At 42.9% G+C, this 25572-nt stretch overlaps 1 protein-coding gene across 3 annotated transcripts in view; it reads right to left on the bottom strand.

The window, feature by feature from the left end:
• Window positions 1-17226, bottom strand: part of PAPSS1 (3'-phosphoadenosine 5'-phosphosulfate synthase 1) — a 117251-nt gene extending 100025 nt beyond the window's left edge. The window contains exons 1-3 of one of the 3 annotated variants that reach the window (XM_021101694.1): window positions 16768-16869; window positions 15904-16043; window positions 2301-2415 (exon numbers count right to left, since the gene is read on the bottom strand). In XM_021101694.1, coding sequence (XP_020957353.1) covers window positions 2301-2415; window positions 15904-15933 — 145 coding nt within the window. In that variant the 5' untranslated portion in view covers window positions 15934-16043; window positions 16768-16869. Of the gene's footprint in view, window positions 1-2300; window positions 2416-15903; window positions 16044-16389; window positions 16622-16767 lie in introns of those variants that run through there. The other 2 variants (XM_021101693.1, XM_021101695.1) reach the window with 2 other exon arrangements.

Here is a 25572-nt window from a genome sequence, read left to right as displayed (position 1 = left end):
GGTCTGCATTCAGGTTCAGACCTAGGGCAGAAGTTTGAGGACTGCCCTTCTGCTGATTTGAATAAGCACCAAGACTCCGATATCAAGGAGGAGCTGCTACTCAAAGAAAGAGGAAGAGGTGGTCTTTTCCGACCCCCAATCCCCCTGGATGATAAAACTGTAGCCCACTGGATCCTTGGGGCAAAGCCTCCTTGCCTCCCCTCTTGCATCTCTCACAAGTGTCCTATCTTAATAAATCTTATTTCTTGCCTATCACTTTGTCTCTCACTGAATTCCTTCAGGCGTAAAGAACCTGAACTTCAGTGAGTCCAGGCTCTGGATGAGTGATCTAGTTTAAAACTGTGGGTTTAAGTCCCAATCTGGGTTTAGGCTGGGTTCAAGTCCTGGCTCGTAGGTTCAAGTCCCAATCTGGGCTTAGGCTGGGTTCTGGCTAGGTTCAGGCCATTAGTTCTGTCGATTTCAGAAGGTTGCAGCATGTGGTGTAGGTTGTGGGCAGAAGAGAGTCCCCAGCATCCTAGAATGTGCCTTCTTACCCCTCTTGCATTGGTTCACCTTAAAGAAAAAGGATTTTTCCCTCCAGTTTACAAAATCAGGTGTATGCACCTTACAAGGTGCTCCTACGTTTCAACACAGGTGTCTTTAAGAAGCTAAAGCACAGTCCTGGGCCTTTGGGGGTTTGCTGGAGCGCTTATTAGAGCCGTTACACCACCCACATTTGATCCAATATGGCACGGGGAGAGTCCACCATCCAAACGGTGTGTGGGATATACTGTGACTCCGATAGTACAGTGCAGCCTGGCCCAGTGCCCGCCGCCGGCTGCCTTTCAGCAGAGAGAGGTGCTTAGCTGCTGAAACCAGCTTTGAGAGATAGACAGGGTTCGAGTTGGGGTAGCACCTGGGCACAGGTTCAGAAATGCCTCCCCAATTCTAGTATCATTTGCCATAAACATTCCCCTTTTAAAATCCCAATATTCCTTGAGAAGGAATTCCTTGGACCAGCTCAATTTCTGGCTTGGTTTAGATGGGTCTCAAACTCAGGGAAGTTTTGCTCGGGGACCAGTGAGAGGGAATGGATCATTGGGCCCTGAGTCATTCTGAGCCCGTGACACCTGAGGGCTGTAATGCAATCGGGATGGTAGTAGCCAAGGTCTGGAGGCTGGGGAAGGGGGCTCGAGCTCTGGGAGATGGACTTTAACAACCTGGCAGCACTTTCTAGCACAGCTGGCCAAGAGCCAATGAGCACCCAGCCTTCGATGCTTGGGTCCCCAGGTGCAAGGATGCTGACTCCTGTAGAATGAGTCATCTTTCTTCTGTCTGCCTCATCCAAAGCCTCCAGGGAGGTAGGAGGATTTAAAGTACAGTGGGAAAATAAAAAAAATTTAAAAAAAAAAAAAAAAAAATTCCTGGAAGTAAATAGATCCATCATTTTTACAACTACCTCCAAAAACCTGGATCAATTTACCCTCTGAAAGAGAGGCTCTGGGGGAGTTCTCTTGTGGCACAGCAAGTTAAGAATCCAGTGTTGCCTCTGCAGTGGCTCAGGTCGCTGCTGTGCTGTGGGTTCGATCCCTGGCCCAGGAACTTCCATATGCCTCAAATGCAGCCAAGAAATAAAAAGAAGAGACACTCTGGGGGGAAAAAAAAAAATTAACACAAGACTTAATCAGAGGCTAAAGCAAAAGAAGAATAACAGAAACTGTGTGAAATTCATTACCTATTCCTTTTCTTCATAAGGCCTCCATTATTAGCATCCTGAAGGCAGAATCCAGGAATTATCTGCATGCAGAAGTTTATTGACTATAATGTAGTTATCAACTAGAAAGTAGTTTTAAGGTACACTCTGGAAGTTCCCGTTATGGCTCAGCAGAAACGAATCGATTAGCATCCATGAGGACACAGGTTCGATCCCTGGCCTTGCTCAGTGAATTAAGGATTTGGCATTGCCAGGAGCTGTAGTGTAGGTCACAGACACGGCTCGAATCTGGTGTTGCTGTGGCTGTGGCATAGGCCAGCAGCTACAGCTCCGATTCTGGGAACTTCCATATGCCACCGGTGCAGCCCTAAAAAGACAAAAAGAAGATACACTCTGCTTTTTCCCCTTTCCCCTTTAACAGCAATTTTGTAAAGAAGGAAAGGAATTACTGAAAGAAAATATGCTGTTATGAATCAACTCTGTCAGTTATATATTTCGATGCTCTAGTTATAAGAACAGAGCTCGAAGTTTAAATATGTTTACTCCTAGTTCAAGGCTGTTTATAAATTCTGCTTCTGAAATAAACTGGTTTATCTCTGAACCATACCTGTTAGCCAAACGGTGCAACCACGAAAGCCACCTCTGGTCCCCACCACCTGGCCTCTCTTGTTCCTACTGACATGATGAGCTTGATAAGTGACATTAGTCGCTCTCTGCATCCCCTGGAAAAAAGAAAAAAAAAAAAAAAAAAAAAGAATTCTGGTTTACCTGAGTCCCTTAAAAGACAGGCATACATTCCTTGCAAATATACAGTAGCTGCCCTATGTAATACGCCAAAAGCAAGGGAAAAGATTAAAACGAAGAGCTTTTTCTTTCTTGAGAGTACCTGGCAGAGTTGGGTTCGTTGCATACACCAGTCAATGTAGTGGGCACAGCCCCCAAGGATGCAGAAACTCCCACTACTGTGGTTTTCCAGATGAAGGTGTTAAACCTGGGAAAAGTTAATAACTCCCCCAGTTCCCATAACTAGTGAGTGGCGGACTCCAGAGCCCGGTCTTCTCACTCACTCAGGCATTCATTCATTCACTCAACCAGTGTTTCCTGAGGCCCTACTAGTCACCAAACGAACGAAACAGGGTTCCTACCCTCACTGAGCTTACATTCCACTGGAGAAGACAAACCAATAAAACTTACTAATTAAGTCAGAGTGACAAGTGTGCTGTGAAAATAAAACACAGTAAGACTGGAGAGGTGGGGGGGGGGTGCCTCTTTAGACCGGGAAAAATCAGGAAAAACCTCTGAGCGGGTAGCATCTGAGCAGATTCCTGGATGAGGTATGGAAGGGATGTCTGCAGGTATCATGAAATGCATGATGAAAAAAAAAAAAATAGAACGGGGAGTTCCCACTGTGGCTCAGCAGATTAAGAACCCAACATAGCGTCCAGGAGGATGCAGGATGTGGCCCTGCTCAGTGGGTTAAGGAGCCAGTGTTGCCACAAGCTGCAGCATAAGTCACAGATACAGCTCAGATCTGGTGTTGGTGCTGTGGTGTTGGTGGCTGTGGTATAGACCGATATGATCCCTAGCTTGGGAACTTCGGTATGCCACGGATGTGACTGTAAGAAAAAAAAAAAAAAAAAAACCTCTCCCAAATTTTCTTCTTCAACAAAAAGGCAGAAAATTACATAGGTCTCAAAGGATCGGAAGAGACATTTCTCCAAAGGAAAAATATAAATGGCAAATAAGCACATTAAAAGATGCTCAACATCATTGACCACCTGAGACATGCAAATCAAAACCACAATGAAATACCACTACACACCAACTAGGATGGCTATAAACAAAAAGACAAGCAATAACAAGTGCTAGTGAGGATGTGGAGAAATTAGATTCACTGTATATTTGCCAATGGATATCCCACACAAAACCTTGTACGTGTGTGTTCCAGCAGCATGATTCATAAAGCCAAAACGTGGAAGCAACCGGACTGTCCATCAACTGATAATTAGATAAACAAAATAGTTTTTAACTATATGGTCTATTCATACAATGGCATATTATTTGGTAATAAAAAGGAATGAAGAACTGATACATCCTATAAAATAGACAAATCCAAAAACATTACACTAAGTGAAAGATGCCAGTCACAAAGACCACACAGTATATAATTCCACTGATATGGCCTGTCGGGAAGAGGAAAGTCTAGGGAGATAGAAAGTGGATTAGTGGTCGCCTTGGGCTGGGATATGGGGAGTGGCTGCTAATGGGTACAGGGTTCTTTTCTGAGGGGATTAAAACGCTCTAAAATTGACTGTGGTGCTGGTTGAACAACTCTGATAACTATACTAAAACCCATCAAATTGTACATTTTCAGGGGTAAAGTGAGTGGTATGCACATTATCTCAACAAAGCTGTTTTCCCAAACTAAAAAGATGAATCACCATAGCCTCTATTTTCTCCTCCTATGGAGCTAAAACATAACTTAGGTTCTTTTTAACAAGTTATGCCTTTATCAATAGGTGTTAGCATTCTTCTGAAAAGGTGTTGAATTTGACATTGCTTATAGCTCTTATTTTTCAAGACCAGTTTTAGTCATCATTCACTCAAAAATATTTTCTGCATGCACACTACATGCTTGATGTTCTTCTAGGTGCTGATGAATCAGAAGTGGTCGATACCAATAAAAGCACTCTTCTCCTGGGGCTTCTCTAATCCTCCCTCCCAGGGCAGCGCTTCTCAAAGCCTGACCCTTAACCAGCAGCTTTGGATCTCCAGAGAACTGCTAGAAATGCAAATTATCATGCCTAGCCCTAAGCCCACTAGGTTAGAGACTGTCAATGTTTTTTTTTTTTGTTTTTGTTTTTTGGGTTTTTTTGTCTTTTTGTCTTTTCTAGGGCCATTCCCATGGCACATGGCAGTTCCCAGGCTAGGGGTCTAATCAGAGCTGTAGCCGCTGGCCTAGGCCAGAGCCATAGCAACGTGGGATCTGAGCCGCGTCTGTGACCTACACCACAGCCCACGGCAACGCCGGATCCTTCACCCACTGAGCAAGGCCAGGGATCGAACCTGCAACCTCATGGTTCCTAGTCGGATTCGTTAACCACTGCGCCACACCGGGAACTCCAGAAACTGTCAACTTTTAAAAAATGCACAGTATGGAGTTCCCTTGTGGCACACTAGTTAGTTAAGGATCCAGCATGGTCACTGCAGGAGCCTGAGTCACTGCTGTGGCTCAAGTTTGATCCCTGACCCAGGAACTTCCATAACTCAGGCGAAGCAAAAAATTAAAAAAAAAAAAAAAAGAATGAAACAAAAAAGAAAAAAGTGCACAATGTGAGAGTTGTAAGTTTTACTGGGAGTAAAATGAGGACTATGGCCCGGAAGGCAGCATTTCAGATAGCTCTGAGGGGAGAGCTGGATATATAGGAGTTTTGCAACAAAGGGCAGGCAATAAGAATGAAAGTTTACTGTTAATAAAAGAAAATCAGCTACCTCAAGGAATTTAGCCTCTTTCCTAGGTATGGGAAAATGCAAGGGTCTGGGCTCCTGGAAATCATTCCTTCGATAAGCACCTCAGTTATCTGGGGCCTCTATCTGGTGCTTTCCACATCCTGAAGGCTCACCTTTGGCAGTGGCTGCAATCTGATGGCTGCTAGATAGCAGGTATTCCTTCCTGAGCTCCCTCAGGGCTCACCGGCTCAGCACCGATGACTGTGACACCGCTTGCTTACTGATGTGGCAGGCAGTATTTTCTTTCTCAAAACTCTGCAGTGGGGCCTGACAAGCTGCATTTTAAAGCTCTCCAAGTGGCTTGGATGTCAGTTCAAGTTTGAGAACCACTGGACTAACAGGAGAGATGGAGGAGGGAAAAGAAAACGCCAAGATAAATAAGGAAATGATGTAAGTTAGAAATAAGCATCAGAGAATGGAGTTCCCATCCTGGCACAGTGGTTAACGAATCCAACTAGGAACTATGAGGTTGCGGGTTCCATCCCTGCCCTTGCTCAGTGGGTTAAGGATCTGGCATTGCTGTGGTGTGGATCGCAGACGAGGCTCGGATCCCGAGTTGCTGTGGCCCTGGCACAGGCCGGTGGCTACAGCTCCGATTAGACCCCTAGCCTGGGAAACTCCATATGCCTCGGGAAGTGGCCCTAGAAAAGGCAAAAAGACAAAAAAGAAATAAGTATCAGAGGGAAAAAGTAGATAAAGCAAAAAATGTGAAGATCTATCAGAGAAAGGGTGATGTTTACACAGGGTGGCCGGAGAAGGCTTCACCAAAAAGGAGACATTTAAGACTTCTGACAAACTCTGACAGAAGCACCTTCCAGACAGGGAACAAACAGCAAGTGCAAAGAAAAGTGAAAAAGTAACGGGAAATCCAGAATGATTGCTGGGCAACCCAACAAGACACTTGGAGACAACCGTCATACATTTAAAGCAAGACTGGAGTTCCTCTCATGACTCAGTGGTTAACGAACCCGACTAGCATCCATGAGGACGTGGGTTCAAGCCCTGGCCTTGCTCAGTAGGTTTAAGGATCCAGCGTGGCCGTGAGCTGTGGTGTAGGTTGCAGATGCAGCTCAGATCCTGCGTTGCTGTGGCTGTGACGAAGGCCAGTGGCTACAACTCTGATTTGACCCCTAGCCTCAGACCCTCCATATGCCACAGGTGCGGCCCTAAAAAGACAAATAAATCAATCAATAAATAAAGGAAGACCAGTGGCCATGACCATGTCACATGAGTGGCTCAGGCTGACACATGGAACAGTCAAGAGACATTCAACCAGGGCTGTGGTTTGACCCAGAGGTCTTCACAATGGGGAATGAACACATACCCTCTTATGTATAAAAACATGGACTTTTTAAAGAGATCATTTCCATCCAGATCTTTAACTTCCAGATATATGCCTTGTTAAAGCTGGTCGGCCTGAGAAGATGCCCAAGTTTGAGGATCTTTTTCCCACCTCTCCCCACAGAGTCCTCCTGGGGTACAGGAGAGAGCATCTCTGTCCATTTGCATCTTACTATCACTCACTGCCCTGGGGTGGATCCTCAGGAGCCAAAGGGACCATTTGACAATTCTTTTAATAGGCATGCCTCGAAAGCTGCACCCCTCTGGCACTAACCATCTCATTAATAGATGGATTTGCAATAAAATCATGTTTTTATATAATTAAGGAGCTCCCTGTGTGGCACAGTGGGTTAAGAATCCAGTACTGTCACTGCTGTGGCTCTGGTTACAGCTGTGGTGTGTGTTCAGTCTCTGGCCTGGGAACTTCCATGTGCTGTAGGCATGGCTAAAAGAGAGAGAGAGAGAATATATGATCAATTAATCACAAAAAATTCTAACACTGGTCTCCTAACCCATTTCATTTCAATTAAAGTGATGAAGCAAATAAGACTTTCCAGTTCTGTATTTCCAGGATTTTAAACCAAAAAATGGGGTTTCAGACACAGACAACTGTATCTCTGGAGAAGCAAGTGCACCTCTTCCCTGAGGCCTCCAGTTTTAGCTCCCAGCCAGGCTGCCTGGGAGGAGACAGGAGCTGAGTCTGCTGGAAGGGGACTGGGGCCCAGGAGGGTATTATACCAGTTAGCTGCCTACACTTGCAGAACTTGCCTCATTGAGTCTTTTGTTTAGGGATATTTTTCCAAGTTACTTTACTTTTGGGCAAGAAGAAACATGCATCTAATGAATTTTAATTTATTTTGGCACCATGAAACTTAATTCATTTTGGCACCATGAAATATCTTCCGCTTTTCTTTTTAAATTTAGTAGAAAGCATACCTGAGAAACTATAAATTGCTGAGTACATGGTTGAGAGAAAACAGAGAATAAGACATTGTTTTAATTACTAGAAAAGTACTCTCCCTTGGGATTTCTTGCTTCCTGGTTAAAAAAAAAAAATCCTGGAAGTGGAGTTCCCGTTGTGGGACACAGAAATTAATCTGTTTAGTATCCATGGAGGATGCAGGTTCGATCCCTGGCCTCATTCAGTGGGCTGGGGATCACAGTGTTGCTGTGTGCTGTGGTGTACGTCACAGACGCGGCTCGGATCCCAAATTGCTATGGCTGTGGTTTGGGTCAGCAGCTGCAGCTCCAATTTGACCCATATGGGAACTTGCATATGCCATGAATGCAGCCCTAAAAAGCGGGGAAAAAAAAAAAATCTTGAAGCAAATTCAGCAGTTTGGGTACAAGGAGGCTCACTGTTTATGTCTGTTTGATCTTTTCATAGTAAAAAAACTTAAAATAAAAAGATCTGCCACTGGAGTTTCCATCGTGGCTCCACAGGTTAAGAACCCAATGTAATGTCCATGAGGATGTGGGTTCAATCCCTGACCTCCCTCAGTGGGTTAAGGATCTGGTGTTGCTGCAAGCTGCGGTGTAGGTTGCAGATGCAGCTCGGATCTGGTGTTTCCATCGCTGTAGCGTAGGCCTGCAGCTCCGATTCCACCCCTAGCCTAGGAACTTCTATATACCACAGGTGCTGCCCTTAAAAAAAAAAAAAAAAGATCTGCCACAATATCCTACCTCCCAATTTTTCTGAGTAAACCAAAGAGCATTTTTTAAAACTATTAAGATTGCAAGGTGTTGGGTATGTGCCCAAATTATGCTAAGAATCTATAGGCCACTTCCATACATAATCTTCTAGTTCCCCTTCCCCTTTCTTTTCCTTTTCCATCCACTCCAGCCAAATCCTTCCTATAATTCTGCTGGGAAAACACAGCATTAGTGACTAAGAACCAGAGTGAGTTATTTCCTTCCGATTCTCCATTCCTATTTTCAGGGTATTCAATGGCCTAGTTTCTACTCAGAGAACAGCAAAAGCAGGCTTATTCTTTCCTAACAGGAAAAGGGAGTGGTTTGTAGTAATATTTGGCTTGGTGTACAGACACCCAGACAGTTCCGATAACATTTACTGCCCACATGATTTTCATTTGTTATTTATGGACCAGTGTATGCTTTTAGGTGTCTTTTTGTACATTTTTTTCTTCCTTGGAAGGACAGGTCAAGTACTATGAGTTATGTATTTTTCACAATACCCAGCCTCTTGTGCCTAGTTAGCGCTCAGTGAAAGTTAGATATAAGATATTTATTTATTTATTTTTGTCTTTTGGCCTTTTCTAGGGCCGCTCTCGCAGCATATAGACGTTCCCAGGCTAGGGGTCTAATTGGAGCTGTAGCTGCCGGCCTACACCATGGCCACAGCAACATGGGATCTGAGCCACGTCTGCAACCTACACCACAGCTCACAGCAACACCAGATCCTTAACCCACTGAGCGAGGCCAGGGATCGAACCCGCAACCTCATAGTTCCTAGTCAGATTCCTTAACCACTGCGCCACGACGGGAACTCCAAAGATATTTATTTTAAGGTGTGATTTGTGTTCTCTAGCAAGTTCAGTGATGACTGACATTCAGAAATCCGAAGTCTAGCAGAACCAGGACAATTCATTTCAAAAGAATTCATTTTCTTTCTACGGCTGGGACTAAATGGTACTAGCGGGTGACCAGGCTAACATCAAGGGGCCTCTCATATCTGCAGTGGACGTTTTCTACACTTTCTACAAACTGCTGTCCTCAACACCCACACACATGGCCCTGTGCCACTTTCTTGACCCACCTTAATTTCTACATGGGATGTTTTGTTATTTATCCACTTCCTTATAGGACATACAAACTTCTATGATGCTATTTGGAGAACCGCATGGTTTGTGAGTTTATTACGATTTTATGAAGAACTCTGCATTTTGAAACGAAACTTGTAAAGGCAAAGAGCATATACCAACTATCATCTATCACTCATCCTACCACCATCTTAAACCAACTGCCAAACAGTGTACTCCTCCAAAGAGAAGGCCTGGGATACCAACAGGCACATGCCTTATCTATCCCAAGACGTGTGGATAAACTGAAAAGGGCACAATGAGAAGAAAACTTGAGTTCGGAGTTTCTAATCACCGAAATGAATCTTTTGAATGGTTAACGAGCCAAAGACAAACAGCAAAAGTGAGGCTCCCACATTCCTGGAGGTTAAGAAAACAACTTGAAAAGGCTACATTGAAAACCTTGCTGCTACGAAGCGCAATGCACAGCAACACTGACAATAACCTGGTAGCTTGTCAGGAACTGAATCTCCAACTACCTGCCAGACCTCCAGAATCAGAGCTCAGACACTGGCACACTGTCCTGACTGCTGATCATCAGGCATACGCTCTGCTTATACATTATGGCTCTCCAACTCTCTGTTTTAAAGATCAAAGAACATCTGAATAAATGGGTAACATTTAAATGGATATTTTAAACCATCAATACTTTTACTGGAAGGGCCCCTGGACCCCTCCAGTTGGGAAGCCCAACTATAAGAAATTCCTAGAAGTCAGAAATGAGTCTGAGACTACCTGTTCAATCATTCATTATTTGTTGATTGATCTCTCCTAGATATGGGGAATAAAACAGCTCAAAAACATTTCAGGGACGGAGACAAACAATAAACATATAAAGAAATCTTTACACTATGACAGGTCATTACCTCCTACCATGGTGACAGCAAGCCATTTCCTACATACAAGATGGGGGTTCAGGAGTACCCACTGTGGCACAGCAGAAACAAATCCGACTAGGCACCACGAGGTTTCGTGTTCGATCCCTGGCCTCGTTCAGTGAGTTAGGGATCGGGCATCGCCATGAGCTGTGGTGTGGGTCGAAGACCTGGCTCAGATCTGGCATTGCTGAGGCTGCAGTGTAGGCTGGCAGCTGTAGCTCCGACTGGACCCCTGGCCTGGGAATCTCCATGTGCCGCTGAGCGGCCCTAAAAAGCAAAAAAAATTGGGGGTTCAGAGGCTAGGCAGCCAAAAATATATTCATGCCTACCTCCGAAGTTGAAATTAACCATTAAAACTGTCTGAGAGTGCACACGAAAGCTTGTACATGAATGTTCACAGCAGCATTATTCACAGCAACCAAAGAGCAGGAATAACACAAATGACCATCAACTCATGAACAGATAAGCAAAATGTGATACATCCATAAAATGTAATATTATTGATCCACATAAAGGAATGAAGTATTGATATAAGCTATAACATGGCTTAACCTTTTAAACAGTATGTGAAGTTAAAGAAGTCAGACACTAAAGGCCATATATGATTTCATTTGTCACAAAGTCTAGAATAGGGAAGCCCAGAGACAAAAAGTAGATTATTGCTTGTCAGGGGTTATTACAGAGCGGAAAAGGGAAGGATAGGGAACAACCACGAATGGGTACAGGGCTTCTTTGAGGAGTGATGAAAACGCTCTAAAACGAAACACTGGTGACGGCTGTCAAACTGTGAATTAACTGAACACCTAAACATATGTGAAAAAAAGACAGGGAAAGGATGCAAGCACCAAAGAAATTAGAGGGAAGAATAAGAACAATAGCTAATTCCTATCTCAAATTAGAAACTGGACTTCTATACATGTCTAATATTTATACTATTTTTACTTAGTTAAAACTTTCTTGGTAAAGAATTGTGTCCTTAAGAAAGGATGTTTCAGAAATAATTACCACTTCGGTAAATACCAAAAAGAAAAACAGATTATCTTCATCTGAACTAATTACTCAGTAATTTCCTTTCAAAACAATTCAGGGTTGAAGTTTTACTGTTTTATGGTTGGCATGCTATGGGGTAATTGATCCATCTCAGAGAAAAGATGGTAACATCCAGGCTGATGGATGAGAAAATGCTATTACCAACTAGATTTCATTTCAAATTACTAGTTTTTGCATCTCAGAGTTACATAATTTATTTCCCCTTTTTCTTACTCAAAGCAGAATAGGACAGGGTTTCTCAGCTTTAGCATTGACGAATGACTTTTGGACCTCAGCAATCATAATTCTTTGTGCTAAGGGCTGTTCTGTGCAATGCAGCATGTTGAGCAGCGTCCCAGGCCTCTACCCAACAGATGTCAGAAGCCCCTACACACACACACACACACACACATACATACATACACACAAATATAACAACCAAAAGTGTCTCCAGATACTGTTGAACACCTCCCTGGGATGGCACATTTTTACCTGGTTAAGAACCACGAGAGAAGAAACTATTCCTCAAAGGTCAGTGTAACAGCCATGCTGGGGAAACTTATTCTACATTTCAACTTCAAAGAAGTACCCATGTTCATACTGCCTGCTGGGTACCCTGCCAGAACCAGGACTACAGAACTGCCCAAAACCGTGGCACCAAAGTAGCCACTACCTTTTGAAATTTCCTTGCCCAGGGAAGAAAGTGAAAATAAATACATGAATACACAAGTACACAGATAAGTAGAAAGATGTTGGCAGCCATCCCAAAGTTACTATCTAGACCTGCCACCCTGTTCCATTTAACTTTCTGAGACAATGAAAATGTTCTATACTGTGCTGTCCAGTGCAGTGGCCACTAGCTTCCTGTGGCAATGTAGCACCTGAAAGGCGGCTAGTCCAATAAAGGAACAGAATTTTTCATTTTAACTAAACTTAAGTTGCCACAAGTGGCTAGGGGCTACCCGACTGGACAAAACGCAGATCTAGACCTGTCATCATTCTGCTTGTTCTAGTTGTCAGTCAACACTGAGAGTATATTCTTGGTAGAAGTCCAGCTTTCCTTCTTCTTTAGGCAACTCTTCCAGCAACATCTCCCTAGCTTCCAGGGTAGGAAAATCAAGACCTACCCCTGCCCACAACCAGGCCAGTGCTCTGAAGGATGAATATATGGCTTTTCATATGCTGTGTGTTCCATTTCCGAATGCTTGTTTCACTTTTAGATCACCTCGGTCTTCCCCAAATCCAGAATGGGCTGCTGGCCTTCTATGAAAGGCATCAAACAGTGTGAGTGACAGACTGTTAAAAAAAAATGATCTCATTCATTTATTTGCTTTTTAATGGACTCTCTCCCAAGGGGAAGGTAATAACCATGACAGCAGGACCCTTTTCTGCCTTTTAACCACTGCACCTTCAGCACCTGGAACAAAGGTGCATACAAAGCAGGTGTTAAATATCTGATGAATTCATAAATAAGAACATGAGCTGGCACTAAAGGGTTTAAATATATTAACTTCATTAAACCTCACTATAACCCTATGAAATATGCACTATTACCTCCACTACAAGCTTATGTTTTATTATCCACATTATTGCATTTGAAGACACTGAGGCACAGAGGAATTAGGTAGCATGCCCAAGATCACACAGGTAATTAAGTGACAAAACTATAATTTTAATCCTACCACATATGGAACTTAGTCTCTTACTTTGGCTACGCTGAGTTTTTGTTATCTAAGGCTTTTAATATCAGAAGTACCCAAGCTTACTCTGCACTCCAGCCCTCATCCCCATCCTGGTACATCAGGAGAAGCTCGGTGCAGACACAATAACGTCTATAATGAAGTATGATTGCATGATAATAGCAGGGTGCAATGTAATACTGAGGTACACAAAAAATTCGGCCCATGTGCAAAAGTGTGTGGACACAGGAGGGCCCCACTGTTACAGCAGAGGAGCCCAAGGCCCTGAAGATTTCCACAACGGATAAAGGTTAATAGGCATCCCAGGCAGAAGGAAAGGCTTGTGTAAAACCCTGAATGTAACGGCAAACCAGAAGACGACTGCATGTGCTTTGGAATGGCAGGCTCGATTTCAGACGCCTCTGTGGGCAGGAAGAAAGGCCCAAGCACGGGACTCAGCTGGACATGAGTCTACAAAATGGGTGAGTAACACCTGGGTCTGCAGTGAGTGCCCCACGCTTCCCTCAGCCCAACCAACCCACAGTTTGAAATGTTTCACCGAAGGCAGATGAACACTGGTCCCAGTGGACAAAGGTTCAATCAGATGGAGAAGGATGATATTCGTTACATCTGTGGCTTTCTCAGACTGAGGAAAAGAGGAGGCTAAAGGGCACGTTCACTCTTGACTTTCTTTACTGTTCTTATAAGATACATGGAGACACCTTCCTGGGGAGATGAACCAAGTTTCCTGATGCCATCACACTGCCCCTTCCCATCTCCCAGCCTGCATCCCCCATGAAACCACTTCCCCAGTCTGCTCCTTAACTGGACACATTACCCAAAACTTAGTGCATGCTTTCTCCTTTTTCTCTCTATATTCTCGAATGATTTTAACTATCAAATCTTTATTTCCCAACCTTAATCCCAACCCAATCCCTATAGTTGGGCGGTCCCCCTGTCCCTACAGAGTTTTTAAAATATGGTTAGTCTAAATTGAGACGTTTGCTAAGTGTGAAATATATACTTACATAAATATCTTAATAATTTTATATCACATGATAGTATAAAACTCATTTTTATATGGAGATGATAGTACTTTGGATACACTGGGTTACATAAATTATTAAAATTTATTTCAACCTTTTCTTTCTACTTTTTTTTAAGAAGACCTTCAGAAAAATTTAAATTACATTATGTGGCTTACATTATATTTCTACTGGATAGCCTTGTTCTACAGACTATCTCTACTAAGGCCAGCCCTTACACACAGCATGCTTAAAACTGGATCCCCCACTTATAAGCTCTATGATATCTCTGTGCCTGTTTATCAATAAAACATAGAAACTAACTAATAAAGAGGATAACTATAACTATAAGAGCTAACACACATGATACTCAGGCACTAAGAGCTAACACACACACAACACTTCCTGACACAGTTCTGAGTATTTTTCAGCCATCAATTCCTTTAATTGTCACAATATCCCTATGAGGCTATCACTCTCATTTCATAGATGAGCAAACTGAGGCACAAAGAAATTAAGTGACTAGCCAAAAGTTACATAGTTAGTAAGTGATGGAGCCCAGGCTCAAGTCCAGGCAGAGTCCTCACTTTAAATCACTGTCCTTCATGACACCCACCTTAAAAATGTTACCACCTTCGCCTGGTACTGAGCACCCTCACACTAGATGAATTAATAACAAGGAAAACACCTTCAATGGTGCTCATGTACCAAGCATGATTCACTTCTATTAATTCATTTAAACCTCACTATAACCCTGTCTGTTCTCCAAAACTTCTACTTCTGGGCTCCAACAGTGTCTAACTTCTTCAGCAGACCCCGTCTTCCTGGAATACTAATCTCATCATGTGATGAGAACTTCAAAGGTGCATGGGTTCTCTACACTTGTGCCCATTAGTTGATATAAGTATGTGAGAGGGAACGATGATGGGTGTTCCCTACTGGGGCAAAGAAAGATTTACAAGGCCCTGAAAATCAAAAAATTCTAGCCTCATCCAAAATCTCCCACAGAATCAATTCTCAACTCAGCAGCCAAATATTAACAACTGCATAACCTGGTCCCACCCCAATTATTCACTCTTATCTCCTTCAGTCAACAAAAATCCTGCAGAGTGGTTAAACAGGTCTTTTCATTGCTCCTGGATTAAATAACAGCTATTACTATTATCACTCCTAGATTTTATTCATACAGTTCCCCTCTGCCTCAGAAATCTGCGCACACTTCTCTTCCACAAACCCTCCCCAAAACACTCAGGCTAAACCAATCTCTCCTCTAAACTGTGATAAAACAACTGCCACACCACTCCCTGGGGTCTGTAATGATGTATCATCACCTGCAAATGCCAATTACAACCCCATCTAGGCCACGAGCAACCAAAAGGCAAAAGCACAGAGTTCCTCATTTTCTCCAAGACTAGCACCTGCCTCTACAAGGAACACACACTTATCCGGCAAATGGAATAGTAAGTGAGTTACAAGTGGTGTAGGTGAAACGATCTGAAAAATACCTTAAGTTAGCCAACCTTATTTCCCTAACCAGGAAATACCTCAAGGTAACCGGAGCAATATCAATAGTTCCATGGCAGTGGTCTCATTGCACTTTCCAATTCATTATCTTCTTTCCTCTTCAGAACAGTCCAGTGAAGTACACACTCTTAGGCCTTTAAGTCAGCTGAAGTGTGAAGAAGTAGAGTGTTTTTCCTCAAGATTACACAGCTACTAAATGGCAAAGCTGAAACCCAAAACCAGACCAGTAGTCCAACCCTCTTTCCAATGTCCTTTTATCCCCTCTCCCTCCTTATTATCTAAAGAGTTAAATAACTAAAAGAAGAAAGGAATCGGGTGAGAACCTTGGTAACAACAGATATGGTAAATTAATGGCTTAAAATGAACGTCTGCCTAAAATGGCTTCTTTTTTTTTCTTTGACTCACCAAGGGCAATGATGATTTGCAAGGCTGCATTTAAACCTCATGATCTTGTGCTACCGTGAAATAAAAATTTCCATCCAAACTTAAAACCAGTGCCTTTCCAGACTGGAGAGTTGGTCACCATCTCCTTCACTCCACCCCTTCTGCACTTAAAAAAAAAAAAATCTTACGGCTGTTTCTTACAAAAGAGTAATTAAAGAAGGAAGCAACCTTCTAAGGACGCAACACTAACGAAGTCAACTGGCAGTCCCTGCTAAACGTTATAAACCATTAGTTTTCCCACACTTTACCGTCTCCATGTTATTTATTTGATATTCCAATTTAACAGTGAGTCACAAAGAACCTCAGTTCAGGACAGTCTCAACTCATGAATGGCCACATTGTTAGGTACCCTCCCTTCACACTGAAACTCAGAAATGGAAAGACATGGACATGGACCCAAACCTGGGCTAACTGCTCTGGCAGAGGCAAGAAAAACCAGGAACGTACCAAAGGCGCCTGCCTCCGCCTCCGCAGCAGACCTTCAGGCCGCTACAGGGGATGCGAGCAGCTCCCCCTCGGGGGTGCAGGTTTTAGCAGCCGCCAGCTCACTTCCAAAAAATCCTCCCCGAGGTCCCGTCTGAGCCGAGGAACTGGAGAAGTGGGCGTTATTCCCACGGACAGTCGATCGGACTACAAGTTGAGCCCAGCCCGAGACCTCCCCGCCGCCGCACCACCCACCTCCCCAGCTGGAAAGCGCCGCGGCCTCGGGTACCACCCCCGGCTCTCCCGGGAGGATGCAGAGGAGGCAGGAGGAAGGCAGCTGCTCCTAAACGAGCTGCAGCGGGAGCCTCCCAGAGCCTCCTCCGCACCTCTGTGCCTGCTCACCCAGTTTTGCGCGTTATTGCTCAGCTTGACTTTCTTGCACAGGCTACCGGGTACTTCCATGGCTACACAGCGCGCGCGGGTGCCGGCGTTCTCAGCGCCCACAGGGTAGCGGGAGAAGGGGAGGTCGGCGGGGGCGGGACGGGAAGGCGGGGCCTCCTCGCGACGCAGCTGGCCAGCGCTGTCGTAGGCACGCGCTCGTGCCCGTGGCTCAGACCACGTCGCGTCAGCCGCTCCTCCGAAATGGGTCCGGGGCAGAGGTATGTGGGGTGGGGCGAAGCAACGGACGAGAACCGGAGGCAGGAGTTGGCGGCCGGGCTTGAGAGCGCGCACGACGGGAGCGCGCAGGAGGCTCTTCCCTCTTGATTCCGAGGAAGAGGCGGGGCCTGAGGAGGCAGTGGTGGAACTTCCCGGTCCTTCCTCCGAGCGCAGCCGGCGGTGCGCATGCGCAGAGCTGAAATCGCTTCTCCGGCTTGGGCCAAAAAGGGCAGGAAAGTTACCAGGCTCCCCGCTGCTGTTTCGTGGGCCGGCGAAGACGCTGACGTGGTTCCCCGCCCCTCTGCCTTCTCCGTAAGCCCGGCCACCAAGTCTCCTGTTCTCCACATCTGTGCCCATGTCGGCCTGGCCGTATTTAAAAAGGAATTTTCCAGCCGCGCGAGGGGAAGAATCGATTTACTGACCAGCTCCTTCTCCACACCGATTTGCTTTAAAATTCTTCTCAACGCACAGTTTCCAAAAAAAAAAAAACAAAAAAAAAAACAAAAAAAAAAAACCCATCTCTGGACATCAGTCATTAATACGGCTTGTGGTTTTAGTGATTATCTGCAAGGTCCCTGCTTCCCCACTTGGAGACCTCTCTTCAGGAGATTTCTCTCAGGTACTTCTCACCGGCGAGACCCAAAATGGGGCCTCTGTATTATTAGCTTCTCAGAAAATCCTAAGAGGAATGCAATCCAGTCTGAGGGAAGGGCCTGGGTTACCACAGAGTAGAATGTCCATTTGTGGAGGACACTTTTAAATTCACCTAATTTTAAATTATTCCAGGGCTACTTCACAGGAGGATGGGCTGGAGGTGTGGGGGAGCTTTCTCCACTTCCACCCCCGTTACTCTCAGGGCTTTTCTATATCTGGTCCCTAGCACTGAGATAGTTGCTTGAATCGCTTCTCCATAACCCAGTGCCCTCCCCTCCACACACACATACACACCCCAATCGCTAAGACCTGACTTTACTGCCTCTTGGTCGAAGGACAGAGACAATGAAAGGGGCACACCAAACTGAGGAGGTGCCTTGAAACTGAAAAAATGAGGCACGCACCTCCATATTATCAGTGGATCGATTAATATACAGCAACTTACAAGGCGGTGTTATTAACCAGGGTTCTTGGACTCTTTCATCAATACAAATTAAGAGACCAGACAAGAAATTCAGACAAGGCTTTCTTAGGGCATGTGCTACAGCCCTAGGGAGCGAAACAACTAAGTTTCCCTTTGCTTGCCCCCTGGGGTCTGTCGGCGCCCCGGACCATGAGTCAAGCTGGAGGGGTGGCTTAGATGGTCTGTCCACCCCCTTGGTGGTACTGTGTGGAGGGTGCATGCCCCATACCCTGTTATTGCTCGCAACTCAGAGGTAGCAGTTGGGGTTTTGGTGGTTTTGTATCTTGCTGGTTATTTGCCCTAACTGCAGTTATTTTTAGCCCCCTAAGTTTCTCTGTACTTTGTTGCTGGAGGAAATATTTTGTCCAGGTACAAGCACTGCCTCAAAGGGTCCCAGGTCCCAGGTCTCAGCCTGACTCAGTGAGATCAAGAGGACTATAACCCAGAAGCATTCGCAGCTGCTCTTCACTCCCAATAGCTGAGAGGCCATTGGGATGGTTTTATAGTTAACCTAGGGTATGAGAGTAGTGCTTAGAAATAGGAAGTGTATTCCTAAGTCAGGGTTTATGGATGGGTAACAAGTCTCCTGGGTACCAGGAATATGTCAGCAAAAGTCTTCATAACTGGGGACTAATAAAGCAGAGGCCACCAGATCCTAATGATTATTAATTACATATTAACTGAAAAGCCCTTGATGACAGAGAAGTGATTTACTGTAGAGTACAGTCCTGGGTGGGGTCACTGGAAGGACAGCAAGAAATACAAGCCCAAAATGGTGTCAGTTATGCTGATGGCTATACATTCTTTATTTTTTCCATGCATTCTTAATAGCTAGCAAAATCAGTCCCCTGTTTACTTACCCCACTGCTACTGTCTAAGTATTAGGCCTTCCCCATATCCAGGATGAATCACAACTAATCCCTTTAACTGGGCATCCTCCAGCCCATGGATCTGCTGCCCCTAACACTCCACTCTTTCAGTTTTATAGTGGAACTAGTGGCTCATGGAAGTTCCCCAGCTAGGGGTCAAATTGGAGCTGCATCTTCGACTTGTGCTGCAGCTGACGGCAACACTGGATCCTTAACTCACTGATCAAGGTCAAGGATCAAACTTGTATCTTCACAGAGACAACATCTGATCCTTAGCAGCTAAGTCACAACAGGAACTCCCACACACTCCATTCTTAGCATTACTGTCAGAGTGGTATTTCTAAATTGTAAATTTGATCTTGTTACTTACCTCTTAAGTTGTCAATGGTTCCTTATAGCTTTCTCTTTGGAGAGTCTTCATTTACAGCCTGTATACAGAACTGAATTTCGGTATAATTCTAAACTGTACCAATAACAGGAATGAGCTTGGAAAAGGATCCCAACCTTCAAATGAAAACACAGCACCACATTTGGAATCAGACATTTCTCCAAGGAGTCCCAGGGCTCCTCATTTTTAGAAGGAAAATGTATTTGGATATCAAAATCTTGGCTTTTTGGTGTGTTCAGTGCTTCTGAGTTAATCTATATTTCTAGACTTTTTGAGGGAAAGACTTTTTCTTGGTAAAATGTAAGTTTACATTGATACTATAAATTTGAATTTATCATTTCTTCATTTGTTGCAGATAAGCCTGAAACATCTTGTCAAACCCAAAACAAGGAATTATCAAAAACTACTAGCATTATGTTAAAAGGACTCAAAAGCCAACTTGAAGAAGATTTCCAGTGCCAAATAACACAATTAGAGTGCTAAAGGGATAATAACTATGAGATTGAACAAATAAAATATGTTTAAATCTAGATATTCATGGAGTTCCCTTGTGGTGGTTAAGGATCCCAGGTTGTCACTGCTGTGGCTAAGTTTCAGCCCCTGGCCCAGGAACTTCCCCATGCTATGGGCACTGCCAAAAAAAAAAAAAAAAAAAAGCAAAACCTATATGTTTAAAAGAGCTCATTTTCATCCCTGGGGGATGCTAATAAACCAGTTCATCATTTTGAAAACTGATAAATAAAAGGAAAGAATTTACCCTGCCTTCCATGCACTAACTGTAAGTCAGGTAATGAAAAAGGTGGTGAGGGAAAGTTTCTCTTTGTAGACATACAGCTAATAAATTAAAATGGAAAGACAGACTTACGATATCGCCATTTTACACCTTTTAATGAAATATGAATAAAGACAATGGTATTCATTGGCTGCTAAATCATGAAAATAAGAATATTAGAACTTTTTTGCCTCCTGATGAAATATTAATGCCCTTCAAAAAATCAAACCTGATTCTAATCAAATCTTCAGGTCTAATTATCAGTTTTAGTTAATGCAGAGAAAGGGGGAAATGTAAAATCACCATAAATGCAATCAGTCAAGTCCAAACTCTGGAAAATTCTACATTATAAATGACTTGATTAATAATTTAATTATAAAAAAATAAATGAGGAGGAACTAAAGATTAAAAGGTAACATGAGAAATATCAAGCAATTGAAATATATGAACTTTTTTGAATATTGATTCAAACAAAAAAATCTTTTTAAACAGAAATTTGAAGAGACCCTAGACTCTTGATAGTAAACACTTTTTTGGTGTAATAATAGCATTGTTATTACACTTTTAAAGGAATTATTTTAGATATATATAAAGAAAGATTTATCAATGAAGTATCAATGCCATAAGTATTTAGAAAACAAAATTAGGCTCTTGGAAATTAAACACAAGATAGCAGGAGTGGAAGAAAAGGTGAAGGTATCCTTCAGAATGCAGAGCAAAAATCAAAATGATGAGAATTAGAGAAAGTTTTTTAAAGAGAGTAGTCCAGGAAATTTAACATCCAAATGTTGGGAGTTCCAGAAAGAGAAAACTCGCAGGAGGAAATAACCAAGAACACTATTCAACAAAACTTCCTATTACTGAAAGACTTGAGATCTTCCCTGAATGTCCATTTCAACAGATAAAAATCAAACAAAGCACAGCACTATGAAGTCTCCAAACACTGTTGCCCAGTGTTCTGAAATTGTTTGGAAATCCTAAAGGCTTCCAAGGAAAAGGAACATTCACAAACAATCAGGAGTAAAAATGAATTGAAGCTATTGAGAGAAACACCAAGAGTTAGAAGATAAATGGAACAGTAGCTTCAGGGCTCTAAAAGAAAAGTATTTCCAACTTAGAATTTGGAATTATCACACAGCCATTCTCAAAGGAATATTGGATGATAGGCTTCACCTAAATGTAAAGAGAAAAACATGGCATCCAGAGAAAAAGACTTCCCACACAGGAGACGGCTGGAGGGAATTCCCAGATTGATGGTGAAGGGAGATCCCAGGATAACTGCTGGAAAACCAGCCATAGAGGATAATTATTGAGAAGCCTCTCCAAGAAGTCAGAGAGCCTTGTTTAGGAAGGTTAAATTGATAGAGCTTCTATGGGAATGACCATACTGAAAATCATACAGGCAGCTGACAGAGTTGGGATTAAATTTGTGATAACTACTTAGAAAACTAAATCATCAAAAAGGATACAGTTATTCCACCTTTTCTGTACAAACTATATTTCAGGGTCATCAAATAGTTGATAAGAAAAAGTTCATACTGATAAGAATTTTAGCTAATTAATGCAAAAGGAATATTGGCATTTAAAAATCGCCATTTTAAACACCTGATGAGGGAATTGACATAGGCAATAAAAGTATTAGAATGAAAGGTAGTGTGATGGATAATTTAACATCAACTTGATTGGGCTGCTGGGTGCCAGGATACTTGGTTAAACATTATTCTGGGTGTGTTTGTGTTTCTGTATAAGATTAACATTTTAATCAGTAGATTGAGTAAAGCAGGTGGCCCTCCCTAATGTGGGTGGTCATCATCCAATCAGTTGAAGGTCCGAGTAGAACAAGAAGATGACTCTTCAAGTAAAAGGGAACTCTTCCTGTCTTGCTTCCTTGAGCTGAGACATTGCTCTTTTCCTGCCTTCAGAACTGAACCGAAACACTGGCTCTTGGATCTAGAGCTTGCTGTCTTTCAGACAAGAAAATCCATCACCTGCAGTCCTGGTTCTCAGGCCTTTGGACTTGGTCTGGAACTGCACCATCAGCTCTCCTGGGTCTCCAGCCCGCTGACTGCAGATCTTGGGACTTCTCAGCATCCACAATCATGTGAGCCAATTCCTTATATATTCTTTATATCTATCTATCCTTTTGTTTCTGTTTCTCTGGAGAACCATCACTAATACAGGTAGGAAAATAAATTTTATAATGGAGAAATCAGGGTGATACCACTTGCATCCACCAACCAATCTTAGCATCTCTAAAACTGAGACAGCAGATTTTAGGTACCTTAAAATGTGATGTAATACAAAATAATTAGCACTATTACTTTAGTTTGGGTTGTTCAAGAAGCAAGCATAAAAAGAAGGATTTAAATACGAGACATTTATTTGGGAGGTGATTCCAGGAAACACCATTAGTAGAGTGATACAGGAACAAGACGTCCTTAAACAATGTGCTATCAGAGTTCCTGTTGTGGCTCAGCAGGTTAAGAACCCAACATAGTGTCCATGAGGATGCAGGTTTAATCCCTGGCCTCACTCAGTGGGTTAAGGACCTGGCCTTGCCCCAAGCTGCAGCGTAGGTCACAGATGTGGCTCAGATCCAGCATTGCTACCCTGTGGCATAGGATGGCAGTTGCAGCTCCCATTCAATGCCTATGCCTGAGAACTTCCAAATGCCTCAGGTGCAGCCCTAAAAAAAGGGAAAAAAAAAAAAAGTGTGCTATTAAGCAGTCATTGTGGGTAACTGGAGCTTAATCCCACCAGGGAAGACTCTGAGAAACAGTGTTGAATGTGTCTTTAGAGTATGTTACCTGAGGGAGAGAGCTAGGGTATTTATACAACTCCCTTTAGTCATTATTCGAGAACTACTCCCAGAGAGTGTTCACTCCCCGGTACTTTCGGATTGCAATGTGCATAGATAAATAGAGAGGACATGTCCCAAAGAGAGCCCTCGTACAAAGAGATGGCCATGTATTATTCACAGATGCTCCAAATGGCATGCTCCAAAATAGTAATGGTTGAGTGGATATGGATGGGCACCAGAAGTATATGCTATAGCCACTTATTAAGTATTCTTTAAAAAAAAAAAAAGCATCTTTCTATACTCTGTATTTTTTTCTGAGAGTACTTCTTTTAAGAAAATAAAAAACAATAAAGAATTTTTCAAAGGAAACCACACACACCCACTCTAAAAAAAAAGAGAAAAGAAACTGCTTCCAGAGGAAAAATAGGCTGGAAAGGAAGGTTAATAATAGTTTTACTACATGGCTCAGCTTAATGACTAAATTCCAAGAGAATGCATAATTCCAAGAGAATTCTCTTAAAGACTTAAGAATAGTTGCCTCCAGGAAAGGAAAATTGGGGGAGGAGGGGAAGATGACTAGGACTTTGCTCTCTGTCTTAAAATTTCTTGTAGAATTATTGGACTCTAAACTATTTGGATGTATAATTTTTACACACACTCAAAAGAAATTTTTTTTAAAAGAGTGAATTAGAAGTCAAATGAACTGTTTGCAGTGGATAAGCAATGAGATCCTGCTGTATAGCACAGGGAACTATATCTTGTCACTTGTGATGGAACATGATGGAGGATAATGTGAGAAAAAGAGAGTGTATACATGTGTGACTGGATCACTTTGTTATACAGTAGAAATTTGATGAAACACTGTAAACCAACTATAATGGAAAAATAAAAATTATTATAAAAATAAATTATATATATATATATTTTATCTTTTCTTGGGCTGCACCCACGGCATGTGCAGGTTCCCAGGCTGGGGTCTAATCGGAGCTGTAGCTGCCAGCCTATGCCAGAGCCACAGCAACGCAGGATCCAAGCTGCTTCTGTGACCTACACCACAGCTCACGGCAACGCCGGATCCTTAACCCGCTGAGCAAGGCCAGGGATCGGACCCACGACCTCATGGTTCCTAGTCAGATTCGTTAACCACTGATCCATGACGGGCACTCCAAAATAATTTTTTAAAAAAGAAGTCAAATGAACCGATCATGTAAGAACAACCCTTAAGATATTTGGCTTGAAAAAAAGAGCAGAGATATGGGAAACAGCTGAGGGATAATATAGAATCAAGATAAAATAGTTTAAAAAGAAGGGAGAAAGTAGAGTAAGTTGTATGCTGACAAGAATGATCCATCAGAGAGAGAGAGAGGAAACAGATGGATGGAGGTCCTTGCAGCTGAGAATCCAGAGCACAAGTAAAGATGGGTCTTTAATGGGCGGTAAGTTCTGCAAAACCAAATGAAAAAAGGAGATAGGCCCAGATGCTAGTCCATCTGTATAGGTGATGGAAAGATAAAGGAATTTCCATTGAAGGCTTTTATTTTGTCATGTTAGTATGAAGCAAGACCATTAGTGAGAGAGAACCATGCTTTGAGAACTATTGCTCTAGATGGGCATTCCTAAATAACTATAACTAAATAATTAACCTTAGGGGAGTTCCACCGGTGGTGCAGTGGATTAGTGATCTGGCTTGTCTCTGTGGAGGTGCTGGTTGGAACCCTGGCCCGGCCCAGGCACGGTGGGTTAAGGATCCAGCATTGCTGCAGCTGTGGCATACTTTATAGCTCCAGATGGGATTTGATCCCTGGCCTGGGAACTTGGGTATGTCATGGGTGTGGCCAGGGGGGAAAGTAATTAACCTTAGGCATTAAGATCTTTCTTGTCATTTAACTGCATATTTCAAATATCATTGAAAATGAAAAGAACAAATTAAATATTTTAAGCTAAACCGAGGAGCTATAAAAATTAGGAAATTTAAGAGCAAAGTGTATTTTAACCCTTTGGGTACACAGGAGTGCTCAGTAAGAGAGTAGTAGTTAAGTAAGTAAGCTTGGTAATATTGTAAGTCATTTGCCTTGGTAATATCAGAGCATCAGTCAAGTTCGTCTGGATGAACAGAGTTAAAAAGATGCCGCAAAAGCCAAAGGTAAATGGCCATTAGGATCTCATTCATCCTCCACACTCCCTCATTAAATCTCTTCCAGCTGAGAAACTGGTGTGATGGTTTGGAAGCAGCCAAGGATATTTGGTTTCCCTCTGGAAGGAAGCACCACAGATTCAGGAAAATTCCCTTCTTCCTAATCACTTCAAGTCTCTGGGATCTGCCAGAAGATTTCAAAGTCAGTCTGTAGAGAAAATGACCCCTCTAAGTCAAGGCAATTCCATTTTCTTCACATTTTGTGTGGAGAAGATACATAAAGGCATATCTTCTCCACCAGGGGAGTTTGATTGAGTAAAGGAACAGAGCTAAAAAAATCCTGGAAATATCACTTAGCGATTTTGTCTGAAGAATCTTCTTCTGGTTAACATTGCCTTGTTTTCCTTAGATAAAAGCCCCCAAATAGTGAATTTCAGTTACTGAAAATTATTATATTTTAAAATTATGGC

Source organism: Sus scrofa, chromosome 8 (assembly GCF_000003025.6).
Source record: "Sus scrofa isolate TJ Tabasco breed Duroc chromosome 8, Sscrofa11.1, whole genome shotgun sequence".
Lineage (NCBI taxonomy): Eukaryota > Metazoa > Chordata > Mammalia > Artiodactyla > Suidae > Sus > Sus scrofa.
This window is presented reverse-complemented; position numbering and strand designations above follow the sequence as displayed.